The sequence below is a fragment of the Chenopodium album genome, chromosome 15 (assembly GCF_948465745.1).
Source record: "Chenopodium album chromosome 15, dcCheAlbu1.1, whole genome shotgun sequence".
Lineage (NCBI taxonomy): Eukaryota > Viridiplantae > Streptophyta > Magnoliopsida > Caryophyllales > Amaranthaceae > Chenopodium > Chenopodium album.
In genome coordinates, this window is record NC_137848.1 from 50,393,312 (window position 1) to 50,412,390 (window position 19,079).

Consider the following 19,079-nt stretch of genomic DNA (forward strand, 5'->3'; position numbering starts at 1 on the left):
TAATATATGTAAACCGTAGCTCATAAGAAACCCTAATTTCAATATCACACAAATATATATATATATATATATAGATCATAATCATCATATCACAAAAATTTGGAAATTCAAGTAATATTGCTCTATTCACACAACCACAAATATATACGACAATAAGGGAATTTAAGATATTGTTTTTTTTTTTTTTTTTTTAATGTTTGCTAATTGTATACTACCTCCTAATGCCGGCTAATTTTGAATATTGTTGAGTTTAATGTGTATAATAAAAACAAACTTGCATATATTTATGTGATATGTAATGGCAAACAATAATAATGAATATGTTTGAAGAACTATCTGCTTCTTGATTGCTTGATCTGGTAAGTCACTCTTGCTCCTCTAATTTGAATATGGCTCATCTTATCTCGTATACAATGCTAATGAGGTTCCTAATTCCTATGCTCAATAATGAGATAATAACTACTCGTAATATATTTTGTTGTAAGTGCACAAGATATGAAGATAATTTGTTCCAACCCAAAAAAAAATATACTTTTAAGAAAAAAAAAAAAAAAAAAACAAAAACAAAACCCAAAAAACTGAACCTAACAGGTTCAAACGAAAAACAAAAAAAATTAATAATTTCCTTCCAAATCACCAACTTAGCTAGTTTCGGAATTAAAACTTATAATTAGCCGTTTTGGTAAATATTTTTGTTAAATTAGCTATTTTGGTAAAAAATCCTATATGTTTAGGTGTTGAATCACAACGAGTGTATTGTAGTTGGGCTAATTGAATTAGAAAGAGTTCCAAACACTCAACCCTTTTTTTTTTTTTTTTTTTTTATTCAAAAAAAAAAAAAAAAAAAACACTCAACCTTATTGTTATTGTACACTTTAAGAAATTTACTGAATAAAATTTTACTCTGATGAAGTGGAATTTTGTATCCTAACTCCTAACATCAAGTAGTCTTTTCACTAACATATCACTATCGATCTTTTTCTCATTATCTATCCCACATGTATTTACTAGAAGACAATGACATAATCTAGTGTTGATCGAATATTACTGTACAAACTTCAAAATAATTATGCAAGTTTTTGTTTGATTTATCATAATAGATAATATAAAAATACATTGTTTTGTTATATTATTGGTACATGGTCAAAGATACTTGCATGTAAAAAATATGCATTATAGTTCATTGATGAACATTGTGAAAAAAAGCAAATGTAAGTATTTTGAAATTTGAGGTTAATATTATGTTAATTTCGTCTTTAAATTAGGTCTAGTATTATCATACATTCATACTACATATCTTATTATTATTTTATAATATCAAACATTATATCATATGTTAGACCTTTTTTCATTTTGGGACACCTTTTAGTTTATATTAACTTTATTCCTTTGTGCATCAATCGAGTGGAGGAACGATGGGTATCAAAGAATCAGAATTTTTTGTTTTTTTTAGCTTTATTTCTTTTTGCACAAAGCTCCACCCAAACCATAAAATTAAAAAAGAGGAATATATTAATAATGAGAAGTCATTGTTAAACTTTCTGGCATTTTTCAGGAAAAAATTGAGACTTGTTAACATATCCTAATATACCATGTATACTTGATACTTGTGATAATTGTCGGACCAACAAATGAGGTTCCACATTTTCAAGCTAAGGTTCTTCCTTCACCCCCCCCCCCCCCCCCCCCAAATAAAAAAAAGAAGAATTCTTAATGTATTTCAAGATTATTAAGCAAGTAATATATTTTTTAGTCACCATGTTTAGCAAAAAATTCTTAATTAGCATTTAAACCGAAATAAAAATAATAAGATTCACATTACAATGTTTATATTATACTCATATACATATAATCCTCTAGTCCCAATTTGAACGTTGCAGGAGGGTTTGCATAGAGTTTTAAAAGATATGTCGCCATTGGCTTAATGTAATTTATGTATATTTAAACAGAAAAATAGATGTGATAACTAATAAGAGTTATAGTCGATGAACGATGAGAGGTGAAGTGAGACCCCAAAATTATTTATGTAATTTATGTTTAATTGAACGATGAGAGGTGAAGTGAGACCCCAAAATTATTTGTAGTACAAAAAGAGAGGTGATAAAATATTAGTATACCATGAAATAGAAAGTATGTCAATTTAATTGGGACGAACTAATTATGTAAATAATCAAAGATGATCAAAGTATACATTACCACGTATATATAAATAGTAAATAGGAAGATAAAAATAAATAAATAAATAAAAGGGGGCGAGTATGATATACTCGTATATTTCCCAATTTTAATTTATAATACTCACTATAAGTCTATAATGTGAAGTACTACAAGGTCTCTTTCTGTCTTTAAGCATGCTTTTTTTGTTTTGGTTCACATGTTTGGCCCCAAATAAACAAACACAACCGAAGGAGCAAGCCATTTCAAACTTAATTGTTTAAACATTTTGAGATACTAGCTAAGCCTAATGTAGCATTTCAACTAGGTGTAATAATGTACGTATAATCATGTAGACAAAGTTTCAGTCACTATTAGAGTATTTAGGTTAGGTGAATCGAGGCCATATACATGAAGCATGTTTACAAATCCCCAACCCACTGTGATAAAAGAAGTGATATTAGTTAATTAATTTATGTATGACGAAAAGTTAATTATTAGTTTAAATTAATCCTTAATTGGTTTCAAAGGTACATTTTTTTTTTTGGGTGAAATGGGTAGTATTTTTTTTTTGAAATGGGTAGTATTTAATTAAGTGTTAGCATATAACTAGATTATCCCCTTGCGATGCACGGTTTTTATTAAAAAAAAAAAAATTATACAGAGTAGTATAAAATTCGTATATACAATGAGTCTTTTCAATTTTGTCATAAATTCATTGGAAGGAGATTTCTTAAAAATAAAATACAGTTTGAATATTTTAGAAAATTTTTGGACTTTTGAATATTAGTGTTAAGGAATTGAGGAGAGGGAATGATAGATGTTTAAATCAATAGAAAGGAATACAGTTGCTATTCAATTTACTATACTTCGATTTTCTAGATTAAGGCCCTGTTGTATTGTGAAATACAATCCGTCCCTAGTGTAGGGGTTGTACGTCCCTAGTCTAGGGTTTGTACGATTTCTGAAGTTTCAATTCCCAATTCTGATTTCACTCCCTGATTTCGATTACTTTGACGTTTTCACAAGATCATGGCTGAAAAGATTTACTGAACGAGTTTGAAAAGATCAAATTGACAGAAGATGAAACAAAAATAATTGGCGAATATTCGGAAGAACAGGATGATGATGGTTCGAAAAATCAAATTGCTCTATCGTTAGTAGGGAAACTGCTAACATCAAAACCCTTCAACGCTGAGGCAATGAAGAAGACCCTGACGACAGTTTGGAGGCTGCAAGACAATGTTGTGATTAAAGTGGTGGAGTTGAACCTTTTCGTTTTCCAATTCCTTAGCGAGGCGGATAAGGAGAGAGTCTAGGATGGGTGCCCGTGGTTTTTTTGATGGGAAGCTCCTTGTCCTGAAGGAGATCGAGGGGGATGAACAACCGTCTGAGGTTGCTTTTTGTTTTGCACCTATGTGGGTTCGGCTTCTTGATTTTCCCTTCAACAAACGCAACAAGAGAACTCTGACTGAAATAGGCGATTCTTTGGGTGTGTTCCTGGAACTTGATGAGACAGACCCACTGGGATGGGGGGAATTTATGAGAATAAAAGTGATGATTGACATTGAAAAACCACTGCGAAGAGGTATTTTTCTTGCGACTGGATCATCTTCCTCAAAGTGGGTAATACTAAAATATGAACGTCCGGTGGATTTTTGTTACTTTTGTGGTCGTTTGGATCATACAGAAACAGGATTTATGTTCAAGGAAGAGGCAAAGGATGCGAGTGAGGAGATTGTTTACCAATATGACCCGTGGTTGCATGCTTCTCCAAGCAAGCAGACACGCAAATCAGAGGCTGAGATTGAAAAGGAAAAGAGGTGGAAAGAAGGACTGCGCACAGCTAGGAAAACCCGAGCCCCGAACTATCATGACCCGGATGCTATCAAGCTAGGCCCTCCTAGTGTTGCTAGAAAGCTGAGTTTTCCCCCTCCTCGACCAAAAGAGGCTGCTTTGGTCAAGGTGGTAGATCCTTCAATAGCAAAAACCGTTTTGAGAATCAGAAGTATGGTTGATAATGATGACACTAGTGCTAAGAAGGATGCGGTGAATGAAGGAGGAGCTTATGAAGCGAATACTATTTTAAATCCCCCCTTGGGGAATAATGAGGAAAGCTTTGATATGGACCATGACATGATCCAAGACCAGGTGGAAATAGGCAGAAGGAGGAGGAAATTCCGAAGTAAGGAAAGGGTGGAGGTGGATGGGGGAGCTGTGAGTTCTGGAGGGGATGTGTCAGGAGATTTGGTGACTCACAAAAAGTCTTTCAAGGAATCTTCTCCCACTTCCTAGGGGCAGCAATCTAGTACCTACAATAAAAGGCTCAAACTGGCAGTCTTTCCTTCCCGACGACAGCATAAATCAAGTAAGGGGTGTTGGAGTGAGCCAACCCCCTGAAAAACAATGAAATTTTTATGTTGGAATTGTCGAGGAGCGGGAAACTCTCGTGCAATTTGTGCTCTTCGACATTGGAGTCGTACTATTTGCCCGGATATTATTTTCTTGTGTGAAACTATGGTCAGTATAATAAAATCAGAAAAATTAAAAAATAAATGTGGTTATGATATGGTTGTTGGTGTTGATAGTAGGGGTAAGTCTGGAGGGTTGTGTGTTTTATGGAGAAACGGGGTGAATTTTTCGTTAGTTTCTTACTCGGATCACCATATTTGTGGTGATATCAAGGAGGAAGGGGGGAGAGTCTGGAGATTTGTAGGTGTCTATGGGTGGGCAGACAAAACTTTGAAAGGAAACACATGGTCTTATTCGTGAACTATATGCTGACTCTCCATATTCGATGGTGTTTGGTGATGATTTCAACGAGATCCTCAGTTCATATGAAAAGTCGGGTGGCGTGGAAAGGGAACAACGAGCTATGGATGCCTTTCGAGAAGTGCTTGATGATTGTTCTTTGAGGGACCTTGGCTATGATGGGTATTGGGTTACTTGGGAACGAGGTAACTCTCCGGAAATTGTTGTTCGAGAGCGTCTTAACAGATTTGTAGCGTGCTCTAGATGGTGTTCGTGGTTTAGCTAGGCTCATGTATCTCACTTAACAAAATTTAAGTCAGATCATACGGGTATTCTTCTTGATTTGGTGGCTCGGGTTACAAGAAAGAAGCATAAAAAAAAAGAGAAACGTTTCCGTTTCGAGACGTGTTGGTTGCTTGCTGAGGGAGTTGAGGAAGTAGTAAGAAATGCTTGGAGTGATTCCTGCCACTTAGATATGCCCAACAAACTTGTACGAGTGGCAAATGAGTTGACCACATGGTGTAAAGATGCTTTTGATGATTTGAGCACAAAGATAGAAGACACCAAGGAGCAATTGTGAGAGGCTCTGAACAATAGGGGTCCCCATTCCAATTATTCCAAGTGTAATAAATTGGAAGCTATACTTGATGATCTTCATGAGAAGAATAAGGCATGCTGGTACCTTCGTTCGAGAGTTTCAGAAATTAAAGATGGCGAACGCAATACAAAGTACTTCCACCATAAGGCGGGACAGAGGAAGAGTAAGAATTACATTAAGGGGTTGAATGATGCTAATGGAAATTGGAGATTAGGGAAAAAAGAAATTGAGAAAATTATTCTCTCTTTCTACAGCTCCCTTTTTTTCTAGTGGTGAGATTGATGATTCTTTGATGCATTAGGTCCTTAACTGTGTCCCGAATATGGTAACCGAAGGTATGAACTCGTCTCTTTGTCACCCTTACTCGAATGTTGAGATCTATGTTGCCCTTTTACAAATGAGCCCTTGTAAGGCTCCTGGCCCTAATGGTTTACATGCCATTTTTTACCAGAATTATTGGCATATTGTAGGAGATGATGTTACTTTATTTGTCAATAATATTATTTCTGGTAGGTTATCGATGTCTCATGTTAACCGTACTAATGTTGCTCTAATTCCGAAAGTCAAGGATCCCACTTGTATATCCCAATTTCGGCCAATTTCTCTATGCAATGTGATATATAAATTAGCTTCAAAATCTGTGGCTAATAGGCTTAAACCTCTTCTACAAGGAATAGTTACGGAAAATCAGAGTGCTTATGTTCCGAAACGCCTTATTACTGATAATGCTCTCATTACTCTGGAACTTTTTCATACCATGAAGAAAAGGTCAAAAGGTCGTCGGGGGTAGATAGCAATGCAGTTAGATATGAGTAAGGCTTATGATCGGGTGGAATGGGATTTTTTGAGGAGACTTTTGACCAAGTTGGGATTTGCCGGAGCTTGGGTGGACACCATTATGGCCTTTGTGTCTACTGTTAGCTACTCTTTCATCATCAATGGGGTTCCCTCGGATGAATTGACTCCTTCTAGGGGCCTTCGCCAGGGTGATCCTATATCCCCTTATCTTTTTATTCTGGTTTCTAATGTTCTTTCAAAAATGTTGCAGTTGGCCTCGGAGAGAAAATTGATCCATGGTGTTCGGGCTAGCAGAAAGGGCCCTGAGATTACTCATTTGTTCTTCGCAGATGATAGTCTCCTTTTTACTAGAGCTACTCCGCAGGAATGTTCGATCATTGTTGACATCCTCAACAAATATGAAGCAACTTCCGGGCAAAAAATTAATTTGGAGAAGTCGGAGGTGTCTTTTAGTAAAGGGGTCCCTTTACCGTCCAGGATCACTTTTAGCTCTATTCTTGGTATGGAAATGGTTGGAAATCATGAAAAATACCTTGGTTTGCCAACTGTTGTAGGGAGATCGAAGAAAGCGGTTTTTGCTTTCATAAAGGACCGTATATGGAAAAAATTGCATGGGTGGAAAGAGAAGCTCTTATCGAGAGCGGTGAAGGAGGTTCTCCTAAAATCGATCATTCAAGCTATTCCTACATACCTCATGGGGGTGTATAAATTTCCTTTGGGGTTGATTCAAGAGATTCATGGCATGATGGCTCGGTTTTGGTGGGGTTCAAATGATAAAGGGAGGAAAATTCATTGGAGAAGTTGGGATGCTTTATGCCAACCTAAGTTCTTTGGAGGCATGGGTTTTTGGGACCTTGGAGTCTTTAATGAAGCCCTCCTAGGTAAGCAAATGTGGAGGCTTGCTACAAATGAACATTCTCTTGTTAGCTGTGTTATCAAAGCAAAGTATTTCCCTCAATCTTCCATTTTTGAAGCAGCTTTGGGACCGATCTCTAGTTACTCGTGGCAAAGTTTATGGATTTCTAAAGCCCTTGTAAAGGAAGGTATGCTTTGGAGGGTTGGGAATGGCCATAGAATTAATATTTGGACTGATCCTTGATTAATCGATGATGAGGGTCGTTTTGCTACTTCTGCAAGAACTGAGGATGGCTGTAATATGGTTGTCGAACTGATCGATGAGGATAGTTGCTGCTGAAAGCTTGATATGCTGGAGTGGACCTTTAATGACCGTGATAAAAAAAGCTATTCTTGCGATCCTGATAAGTGAGCGCCTTTCGGAGGATACTCTTACATGGGCTTGGTCAAAGAGCGGCTGCTATGAGGTAAAATCAGCTTATCTTTTGGGGAAGTCCTTGCATCTCGAGGGCTTTGAGCAATTTTGGGTTGAAATTTGGAAAGCTGAGGTTACTCCCAAGGTCAGACATTGTTTATGGAGATGTTGTTCGAACTCTTTGCCTACACGTGGAGTTTTGGAGCATAGGCACTTAATTGATGACTCCCTCTGCCCTTGCTGCAATTCGGCCATTGAGACCAACATCCACGCTGTGATTACTTGCCCAAGTGTACAACAATTATGGGTAAACAATGGCTGTGTGAAAGCTCTCGAATTGTGTGAGTCTGATTCTTTTGGTGAAGTGTTGGTGGCGTGGGCTAAGGGACTTGAGAAGGAGATGTATCAAAAAAGCTTATTTCTCTCCTGGTTTATTTGGTATCGTCACAACAAATGGGTCTTTGAAAATGAGCTAGAGTCTGATGTAGCCTTGCTTCTTCGCCATAGCAGACTTGTTTGTGATTTTGGTGAGTACACGGAGAAGATTTATGGTGGAATCTCGCAGCCCCAAGCTCCAGCAGGAAGAATGGTATGGACTCCACCTCCCCCTAATGCTATTAAACTTAATGTTGATGCATCTATTGATGAGGCAGGATGGGTGGGTTTTTAGGCCATTGCTCGTGACCATAGTGGACTGGTGCTTTTCTCGGCTGTACGCAGGGTGAAAGCGAGATGGAATGCCTTAATAGCTAAGTGTAAAGTTGTTCTGTTTGGTATTAAGAAGGAAAAGGAATGTGGTTTCGACAACATTATTCTTGAGTCTGACTCCCTGTTGCTCGTGTCCAAACTTAAGAAGAGTGTCTTTTTATTTTCTGTTGTGGATTGTATCTTAGAGGATATTATATCCTTTAGCTCTTGCTTTAGTTCTATCGTATGGTCTCATGTTAAGCGTGATGGGAACTTTGTTGCCCACCACCTTGCTAGGTTAGTGCCGTTGGGTTTTGAACAATGTTGGGACTATTTTGTTCCGGACGAGATTGCCCCGTATGTACTTTTGGACACTCTTTCAATGAATTAATGCACTAACCATTTTATTCAAAGAAAAAAAAAAAGAGATTAAGGCCCTGTTCTCATCAGATTATTTTCAGTTCAGTTCAGTTCAGCTCTAATAAGTTCAATTTAGTTTAGTTCAGTTTAGCTCCTAATTTCCTTCGTTCTCTCATAAAATATTCATTTCATTTCAATTCAACTCAGTTCAATTCAGCTCTAATAAGTTCAGTCCAGTTCAGCTCATTTCAGTCAATGAGAACAGACCCTAAGTTGTTGAAAGAACTTACTTAGCTTGTTTGCGAAGTATCACACAAAAGAAGTATCACACAAAAGAAAAAAAAATCCTTTCAAAAAAAAAATTATCACAAAAAATGGCATCATCAATGGTTTTAGGCGGCAAAAAATTTCATAAGAAAGTGACACATATACAGTTTTGATGAGAGATGATGTCTATTTTATTTTAATAATAGTTAATAGATACTTGTCAAGTCGTAATTAGCCATGATAAAAGCCAAAATATTTCCAAATAATAATAATAATAATAATAATAATAATAATAATAATAATAATAATATAATAATAATAAAGTCAGATTTTACTTATCTAGTTAAACACAATATATATATATATATATATATATATATATATATATATATATATATATATATATATATATATATATATATATATATATATATATATATATATATATATAAACCTAACACATTGCTTAGACCACATACTAGTTTTTAATTATATGTATGATATAGGTGATGATTAAAACCTTGAAAGTTTGGTAATACGGAGTAACTTTTTATTTTTTTTTTTAAAAAAAGCCTACAATTCGACAAATGGATAAAAAAATGTGGTATTTATATTATTTATATAAATACCACATTTTTTGGTCACCCAACATTCCCTTTTTTTTTGGTTGAACAAATTTTTTAATAATGAAATGACTTATTTATTATTTATTTGTTTGTTGTGTGTGTATAGAAGATTAGAAGGGGTGGATCGGAGAAGGCAGGGGAATTGGGGAAAGAGCATCTCCAATGGTTTATTATAGGGGCTTGTTTGCAAATTTAAAAAGTATCAAAGTTAGCTTGACCATTGGAACAACATTGGAAGACCTGCTTCAATGAGCAACACTGCTCACTTAAGCAACACTGCTTGAAAATTTGAAGAAAATACTTTTTTTTTTTAATTTAAAAAATAATGCAGTTAGAATACTACGTGTGTTAAATTGTTTGTCATACAAAATGCTACGGAGTAGTAGATAAAATATACAGTACTTATATATGATATGTTTTAGGTTTTTTTTTTGGTATTATTATAATCACACTCTTTTAAATATTTTAATTTTTCTGAATCAGGTTATTTATTTTTTTGGGTATTATTTGTAGACTAAAAAGGTAAACATATTATATATATAAAAAAAATATCTACAATAATCTATGATATAGTAGTAAATAAAAAATCATTATATTATCTAATAGTTTTAATAAAATATCAAACATAAAAAAAATAAAAAATTAAACAATTGTTTGATGAGGCAAGATACAAGATGTTGTAGCCAACCAATGTGGAACTTTGTAGCTTGAAACCCCTATAGTTTAAAAATATGATGTGGCAAGACAAGCTACAATATGTTGTAGCTTGCCATTGGAGATGCCCTAATCATTACTCATTTGCAAGTAGTTAAAATTAAACAACATAAATAAAATAATTAAAAGCGCAACCATTGTTTTACATACTCTGATCCACAGAATAAAAGAGATACTCTTAATCATGTAAAATTACATTATTAATGATTTCATATAACTAATCTTGAAAATTTGTTGAGTGCAACAAACTAAATTTGGTGTAAAAGTATTGATGATCATTAATGCAATGATATATATGACTAAAATAATAAACACAGAAAATGAAACAAAATATATATGACTAAAATAATACGAGTATTAAGAAAATGAAACAGAGTAAATGTAACATGAGGACTTTAATTTGCTACGAAGTACTTTCTCTGTTTTTTTATACCTGCAACACACTTTTTATCACGCTTTTTGAGGAGGTGATTAAACTAGGTAAACGAATGAATTAAACTATGAAATTTAAACCGTAGTAACTTGTCTCTTTTTTCTTATAGGAGGTAAAATTTTGTAAATTAATTTATCCGTTTATCTAGTCTAATATCTTCCTTAAAATGCGTGCCGAGGGGTTTGTTACAACTAAATAAAAACGGAGGAAGTATTAATTAGATACTATTCTTAATTATGTATACTCAAAATAAATGAAAATAAGGTATGGACATATATCCCGAAACTCGTTGGAACAAAGATTAACCACATAATTAGTTGCTTACTTGCTTATTACGTATTTTTTCACTCAATAGCATTGGCATGCAATAAATAACGTTGTAGACACTATCCAATTACATACTGACCAATATAATAATAAGCAAAAAAATAAATAAATGCATTTGTAGTTGGAAGAATCTAAATTATGTAGAAAGACCACCTAACAATCCATCAAACACATAGTCATAAACTCTTAATGATTGTTAAGAATCAATAAAAACTTAAAAATAGGGCTTTGCATGTGATTCATTTTTATATACTCGTACCTATCTATGTATTGATGTCTAATGCAACGTTACATTATTGCTGAAAACTGAATACTACCAGCAAATCTTTAAGAAAATGCACATAAATATCTTCTATAATTAATAATTTTAAGATTGGGTTGTAATTTAGCTTATTATTGGGGGTATATTTAGATAATATTTGACTACTCATATAATTACAAACATATATTTGAATTATTATTATTGGGTATTTTTTGGTCCAAAAGGATGTTTTTGGAAGTTAAAGAATACCGTATGGAATTTGAAGTTCACACACAATATTGAGGTACGATAAGCATGACTTGAGGAAGAGGAGCATCTTTTCTTACCTTTTACAAGTTACAACTAACAAATATGGTCCAAACTAAATTGGCAAACCAATTATTAACCAAGTTTGTAATTATGTTATCTAACTTAATTAGTTTATAAGTTACACAAGTAAATCTAAAACCCATGAAGATTGAAAGACTTATTAGCATCATTAAGGAAGTTACACGAGTTAATGAATTCTAATACACGATACGGAATTACAGAGTACAATGCAAGATTTTCAAATATTTTCTCCTTATTCTTAGTTGTTACACTTTGCGGCTTTTACACTTGCCAACGTATACCTAAATCGCGCTCAAACAATTAAAGACCACTCGATCTTATTATACTCCACTTTCGCCCGTAAAAGTACTCATAAACCATAAGAAGTAGTATTGTTTACCAAATTGAGTGCTTGTTTATTTAAAGACATAATACTTGTAATTAAAAACACACATAAATAGAGTTTTTATTTTTGTTGCAGGAAACATACATAACTACACAAGAGTAGAAGCAAATCAAACTTAAATTACTGAGAATAAAAGCCAGTCAAAAATCACAAACACAAAGGCAAAGACAAGTTTTAAGTTCACTTTCCTGCAAAAATAAGGGATATAAAAACATATGCATCAACATGAAAATGGAACACATACTCAACCCGCAAAAAGACAGCCTGGAAGGATCCAAATACAAGCCCCACCTCCTCTATTATTTTCTATTTTGTCCCTCCCCATAAAGTGCTTGTTTTTTTTTTTTTTTTTTTTTTTTTCAAATTAATTAATTAATTTTAAAAAAAAATAAATTTATTTATATTATTTATAATTTTTTAGTTTATATTTTTTACAATTTCCAAATAATAATAATCCATTTGCATTCCAATTATATAGAACCCCAGGGAAAGAGAACTAAGAACAAAAAAAGGGAAAATCTCCAAGTTGATATATTTGATACATACATTTGTGTGTATATAATCCATGTGTGGTGAAAAGAATTGAATTAAATTTTCTGTTTATATATATATATATATATATATATATATATATATATATATATATATATATATATATATATATATATATATATATATATATATATATATATATTCACACACACACTAGTCTAGTACTCTAGTACAATCTTAATTTCACTCTACTAATGTCATAAATTATTTTTCTAAGGCTTTATTACTTTTACCTTACAATTTATTCTTGTAAAATCAGATTAGATTGACTCACAACAAATAAACTATATTAGAAAGATCAAAAATTTAAACTTGACCATGAAATCATATTAGACCAAATTAGAAAGATTCAGACCAGATTAATTAAACTTCAAAAAAATTAATTTTAATATCTTAAATAAGATGAAGTGAACCTAGCTTAAACTTTCATATATCAAAGGATAAATGGAGATAATACAATGACTTCTCCTGCATCATAATACAATGACTTCTAGACATTAATACCAATGAGATTAGAGAATACCCAACCCCACACACCAAAAAATAAAAATAAAAATAAAAATAAAAATAAAAATAAAAATGAAAATGAAAATGAAAATGAATATAAAAATAAAATCAAGAAAGTAGTTAAATGGAAAAAAAAAAAAGGATTCCCATGTTCTTCCCCTTTCCTGTTTCCCATCTCTTGCTTGTCTTCCCTCCACTTTTATTTCCTTTTTCTTGCTGCCACTGCTAAGCATCTTTACTCTTTACCTCTCCCACTACTTTTGTTATCTTTCCTTAATTTTTTTTCCTCTTTTTTTTTTACTCATTTGGGTTTTTTATTTTCTTTCCTAATTTCCAAGCTCAATTTTTTCTGGCATATATCTCTTCCTTCCTCAGCTTAACACAAATTTTCTCTCTCCTTTTCCACTCATATTCTTCCTTTTGTTCTTTGCTTAGTTTAGCATTTGTTTGTTTGATCATAAAGTTTCTACCTTTTTATTCTCAATTGAGTAGTTTTCACTTCAATTGTGCTAAAAAATTGATCTTGGTTAAAAATTCTCAACCCTTTTTCTTGATTTTTGACCCCTTTTGAATTTCTGGGTTTTCCCTTCAATTTTAGTTTTTTTCTAGTACCCAGATTTATTGGCTAAGTTAGAGTGATTAATAATTTGTTCAATAATGTTTCCTCTTTATCTTCTTTGAGAGTTTATTGTATTTTTGTGGGGGTAGATTTCTGCAAAAATTTGGGTCTTTTTTCTTGTTTTTCTGGGGTTTGAATTAGTGGTGATTCAATTTCAATGGGATTATGTCATGCAAAACCCATTAAAATCCCAGAAACCCAGTATGAAAATGGAGAAATTAATGGAGAAATTCAACCCCAAAACAGTGGAAGTGGGAAAACCCCAAAATTCCCATTTTACAGCCCAAGTCCATTACCAAGTGCTTTTAAGAACTCCCCAGCAAATTCAAGTGTAACATCAACCCCTCTTCGGTTCTTTAAGCGCCCCTTTCCACCACCGTCTCCGGCGAAGCACATTCGGGCTTTGCTAGCCCGGAGACATGGTTCTGTGAAGCCTAATGAGGCCTCAATCCCTGAAGGGAGTGAGTGTGACATTGGATTGGATAAAAATTTCGGGTTTTCGAAACAATTTGCTAATCATTTTGAGATTGGGGAAGAGGTTGGGAGGGGCCATTTTGGGTATACTTGTTATGGTAAAGGGAAGAAAGGTAGCTTGAAGGGGCTAGATGTTGCTGTCAAAGTCATTCCCAAAGCAAAGGTTGTATTCTTAATCTTCCAATTTTGATTCATTTTTGCCTGCTTATTTCATGTTATATTCTATATGTGTGTTTATGTGCCAATATGAAGTTGATGTGGAGCTAGGAATTGATCTAATTGCTTGTGTTAATCATTAATTCGCGGTGTTTTTGGACTTCTGATTTTGGTCACTTTGGTGCTACTGATGTAAATTTAGTTCTGTTCTTTTGAATTAGGTTGGTCAAATATTAGTAGTAGTTGGATGGTTGGATGCTGATGATGTTTGATGATCTAATGGGCATCTTTTTATGCCTTTGCTTTATTTTTAGTGTTGTATGACTTGCATAGTTTTAAAAGATTCTGAATTCTTGTGTGATCAGTAGCTCTTCTTAAGATTTTCTTGTTTGATGGAATTTATACTGAAGACAGTTTGGGTAAAAGGAGAAGTAAGGGCCCTGCTATCATGATTTCGCGCTTTGTAGCAATTGCACGAATACTCCACTATTGTTAATTGGTACAATTATAATACGATATGGGGCCTTAAGTTGATTCAACCATTAACAGCTCATATATCATGATTAAGTTACCTTTTATTGGTATTAGTAAAATTTGTCTTTTGAGAGTGAAACTGTTTAAGGCCTTGTGTAAAGTGGTGTATTTGGACTGATGAATAATACTTGTCCAATTCTTGGCAGATGACTACAGCTATTGCAATCGAAGATGTCAGAAGAGAAGTCAAAATATTACGAGCACTTACTGGCCATAAGAATCTGGTGCAGTTCTATGAATCTTATGAAGATGATGACAATGTATATGTTGTGATGGAGTAAGTTAATTTTAGCTCTCAATATCATACACTCTCCTATCTCTATTTGAGAACGTGTCATATGTTATACTCTTTCTTGGACACAAACACACAATTCAATTTGGCTGCATTCTTACTACCAATGATACGGTTTAAACGCGTGGTGGTGCTATCAACTAGTCATGGAGAATAATGAAAAATCATCTATAGTTTAACATAATCCCAAGTATATGATGTGATACAAAATTGGATTCTGTTTTACTTGATTCGAGAATGTTACTTTCTATGGTCCTTTGAATAATTGATGTGTTTTTAGTTGTGGATTCTGTCTTTACTCCAAGTGGGACGTGTAAGCTGCTGGGTCTGATGCCAATGTTATGGGTTTTCTTTGCATTATTCTCTTTATCTGCCCCTCTCCTAGAATTTTTTCATTCCCTTGTCCATCAACTCTGATATACTTAATGCATAAGAATGCTACTGTACATATTGTGTGTGTAAAATTATGCTCACCGTGTCCTTCATTGAATCTTGTAGGCTGTGTCAAGGTGGAGAATTGTTGGACCGCATACTTTCGAGGTATTGACTATTGACAAGCCATTAAACCTTGAACCTTCACTATTGTGTAGTATTAGAAGTATAATTGGCTAAATTTGGCTTATAATCATCAGAGGTGGAAAATTCTCTGAAGAAGACGCAAAGGCTGTCATGGTCCAGATTTTGAGCGTTACTGCCTACTGTCATCTTCAAGGTGTAGTTCACCGAGACCTCAAGCCCGAGGTAATTGACTCATGGCTCTTGCCCTAGAATCACTGAATAACAGTGTTCTTTTGCTTTCCTAGGCGGTTGCTCTCTCTTCAATGATTTCAGATTGCTATTTACTGTTCCTGCCATTCTTTAATAATTGTCTTTTAAGGTTATGCACAGAGACAAAAGATATATTAGTTATTGCATTGGGAGTTAAACAAGTAATAGTGCGTTAGCAAATTAAGTGACAAATGAAATGAACTATGGACAGTAACTAAGTGAACAGATTTTGAGTAATGGTGGAAGTATTTGCAACCTTCAGCAATTTTGCCCCCCCCCTCTCTCGTCTGATTTTGTTTCTGAAGGATATCTTTTTCTGTACATGTTTATCGGGTAATTTGATTTAATTATCCTCGTGATTTAATTTAACACTTATCTTTCACCCTGATCCTTGATCCTTCATGCAGAATTTTCTATTTACATCCAAAGATGAGAATGCCCCTCTTAAGGCTATTGACTTCGGATTGTCTGACTATGTAAAGCCAGGTAACTCCACTACTTGATGCACAATTGCACATCTTTCTTGCAGTGTGAATAGGCCCTTAATACTTTTCTATATTCTTGCAGATGAGAGATTAAATGATATCGTAGGAAGTGCTTATTATGTAGCTCCTGAAGTTCTCCACAGAGCCTATGGGACTGAGGCAGATATGTGGAGCATTGGGGTTATTGCTTATATTCTACTATGTGGAAGCCGTCCCTTCTGGTCTCGCACAGAATCTGGAATTTTCCGGGCCGTCTTGAAGGCTGACCCTAGTTTTGATGAAGCCCCTTGGCCTTCTTTATCACCAGAGGCAATCGACTTTGTCAAAAGATTATTAAACAAGGATTATCGAAAGCGATTAACTGCTGCTCAGGCACTTAGTAAGTTCTAAAAAAAAATTGTTTTCCAGAGATAAATTTTTGTGTACTGTTTCTGTCTTTTCTAGGCTTAACTGCTAGGAATTCTATTGCTCAAATACTTCTGCTTATTTTTGTCTAGGTCATCCATGGCTTTCTGGCTATCACCAGGACGATAAGATCCCCCAGGATATGATAGTGTACAGGCTTGTAAGAGCTTACATATGCTCATCTTCTTTGCGGAAAGCAGCTCTTGGGGTAGGCTAATGCATTTGATTTTTCCTCTTGTTAGTGGAACTTTAGTTTGGATCTTGTGAAACAAATTTTCTCAAGACTTCTTTTGTTGTAAATCTAGTAACAGTGCTTGCTTTTGACAGGCTCTTGCAAAGACGTTAACTGTGCCTCAACTAGCTTATATGAAGGAACAATTTCAGATGCTATCTCCAAGCAAAAATGGCTACATATCAATGCAAAATTTTAAGGCAGTAAGTTTCACATCAATTATTACTTTATGGTGTGTTTGTATATCAGTAGTGTTGGGGGAGCGGATAGATTAAGAGGGAAGGGAAGGGAAGGAAAGGAAAGGGTTTGGTTTGTTAAAAAGGGGATCAAAATCATATCCTTCCCTCTCCTTCTCTTTCCCATATCATATTGAAATAACGGAATATGGACCCATTACTCCCTCCATTTTATTCTCTTTAAATTTTCTCATCCAAACACACTTTTAGCTTCCTTGCTCTAAAGTCTTCCTAACATTGCTGTTAATTTTATAGGCTGTATTGAGGAATGCTACAGATGCTATGAAGGATTCCCGAGTTATTGAATATGTCAACCTGGTTTGTGCCTTTTCCATTCATCTGTATCTTCTTGTGCTCTTTTTGGACGCTGATTGATTATGCCTTGGAAGAATTAAATGACGTGAAGTAGCTAATGTGCTATGCAGGTTAGCTCAATCCAGTACAGAAAGATGGATTTTGAAGAATTTTGCGCTGCAGCCATAAGTGTGCATCAACTAGAAGCAATGGAAACTTGGGAGCAACATGCACGGCGTGCTTATGAGCTGTTTGAGAAGGATGGTAACAGACCAATAATGATTGAAGAACTGGCCTCGGTATGTAATTTTTTTGCTGTTTCTTTCATTTACATGGGAAACTTTTTGGAACAACTTTAGCTAAGAATAGTATGATAGTCTGATGCTTTAATGCATGCATAGTAGTTGCTTTTCCACTGAGTTGACACAACTTTTAGGATCATTTTATTGGCTAGTTAAAATTAACTACAAATATTAGTATTACATTCCCCTAGATACAAAGGTTACAAACTTTTAGTTTGAAAAAATAACTATTTAAACTAGTTTATTTTAAATTAAGCTTACCAATCATATTTAGAAATCACTTGAACGATGAGCCTGAATATCTTAAGTCATTTGGTTAGTTGAAAGCATTATACTGTTTTTTATATGAATCTTTTCCCATTTTATGCTGTTCTGAGTGCGGCTTACTATATGTAGAGTATAGACTAGTTAGGAAACATGAAACCCTTCATAGAAGTGTACCTACTTTGAGCTAATTATGACGTGAATTCTAGAGGAACTATTTGCTTATATTCTTACGTGTGTTTTTCTGAATGTCGTTATTTATTCCGACAGGAGCTTGGACTTAGTCCATCAGTACCCGTGCATGTGGTTCTTCAAGATTGGATTAGACATTCTGATGGAAAGCTTAGTTTTCTCGGATTTGTTAGACTTCTACATGGAGTCTCTTCTCGCACATTTCAGAAGGCATAACTGGTGTAAGAACACTTCTATGGTCTGAGTTTCTTTTTACTCAGCGGGTAAATTTCCTCACAGCAAACCATCTTTTCTTAAGATGAAAGGTTCCTATTCATGGAAGCTCAGCTGCACATTAATGTTAACCCTTATATCTGACAACTAATGAGCCTCCGAAAGCTCCTGCATTATTTCAGTCTTTTTCTTTTCTTTTCTTTGCTTCCTTCAAAATCATATAAATGTTTCGTCTTAGGATAGTGTTTGCTGGTGCTGGAACGTAAAAGGTAGAGAAATGTACAGATGGAAATTTAGATTTTTAGAGTAGTGAACTGCTGGAAGCGAAAATCAAGGTTTTGTTATTTTTTAGGTACATCCTGTGTACTCTATGCATATGTTTTTCTCAATAATTAGGGGAAAAAATTGTGCCTGATCAAGTCAGTAGCATTATGGACTGACCGACGTATAAGCCGAAGATGATCCATGGAATATTATGTAATGAGACTTGCTATTGTATTTTGCTTATACTGATATACATAACTTCATCATGAATTGTCCTCATTTATTTTGTCGCCGCCTCAACAGTGACTACGTCAAGCTGATTTCAATT

At 34.3% G+C, this 19,079-nt stretch overlaps 2 protein-coding genes across 2 annotated transcripts; both read left to right on the forward strand.

Annotated features, from left to right (window-relative positions):
* Positions 1-7,476: 7,476 nt before the first annotated feature.
* LOC145581369 (uncharacterized) lies at positions 7,477-8,649 on the forward strand. The gene is made up of 2 exons (XM_081638386.1): positions 7,477-8,160; positions 8,242-8,649. The coding sequence occupies exons 1-2, from the start codon at positions 7,477-7,479 to the stop codon at positions 8,647-8,649; spliced, it is 1,092 nt and encodes a 363-aa protein (XP_081494512.1).
* A 4,497-nt stretch (positions 8,650-13,146) lies between these two features.
* LOC145583289 (CDPK-related kinase 7-like) lies at positions 13,147-19,030 on the forward strand. The gene is made up of 11 exons (XM_081640508.1): positions 13,147-14,277; positions 14,951-15,081; positions 15,595-15,636; positions 15,729-15,837; positions 16,272-16,350; positions 16,432-16,728; positions 16,847-16,962; positions 17,082-17,189; positions 17,478-17,540; positions 17,648-17,815; positions 18,353-19,030. Exons 1-11 carry the CDS (start codon positions 13,798-13,800, stop codon positions 18,488-18,490), a joined length of 1,731 nt encoding a protein of 576 aa, XP_081496634.1. The 5' UTR covers positions 13,147-13,797; the 3' UTR covers positions 18,491-19,030.
* Positions 19,031-19,079: the final 49 nt, after the last annotated feature.

Excerpts from the sequence above, each read along its gene's own strand:
- LOC145581369 (XM_081638386.1), top strand. The coding sequence starts at position 7,477 with ATGAGGATAGTTGCTGCTGAAAGCTTGATATGCTGGAGTGGACCTTTA. Across the intron at positions 8,161-8,241 it reads AAGCTCCAGCAGGAAGAATG|GCCATTGCTCGTGACCATAG; the intron begins GTATGGACTCCA and ends GTGGGTTTTTAG.
- LOC145583289 (XM_081640508.1), top strand. The coding sequence starts at position 13,798 with ATGGGATTATGTCATGCAAAACCCATTAAAATCCCAGAAACCCAGTAT. Across the intron at positions 16,963-17,081 it reads TGCGGAAAGCAGCTCTTGGG|GCTCTTGCAAAGACGTTAAC; the intron begins GTAGGCTAATGC and ends TGCTTTTGACAG. Across the intron at positions 17,190-17,477 it reads CAATGCAAAATTTTAAGGCA|GCTGTATTGAGGAATGCTAC; the intron begins GTAAGTTTCACA and ends TTAATTTTATAG.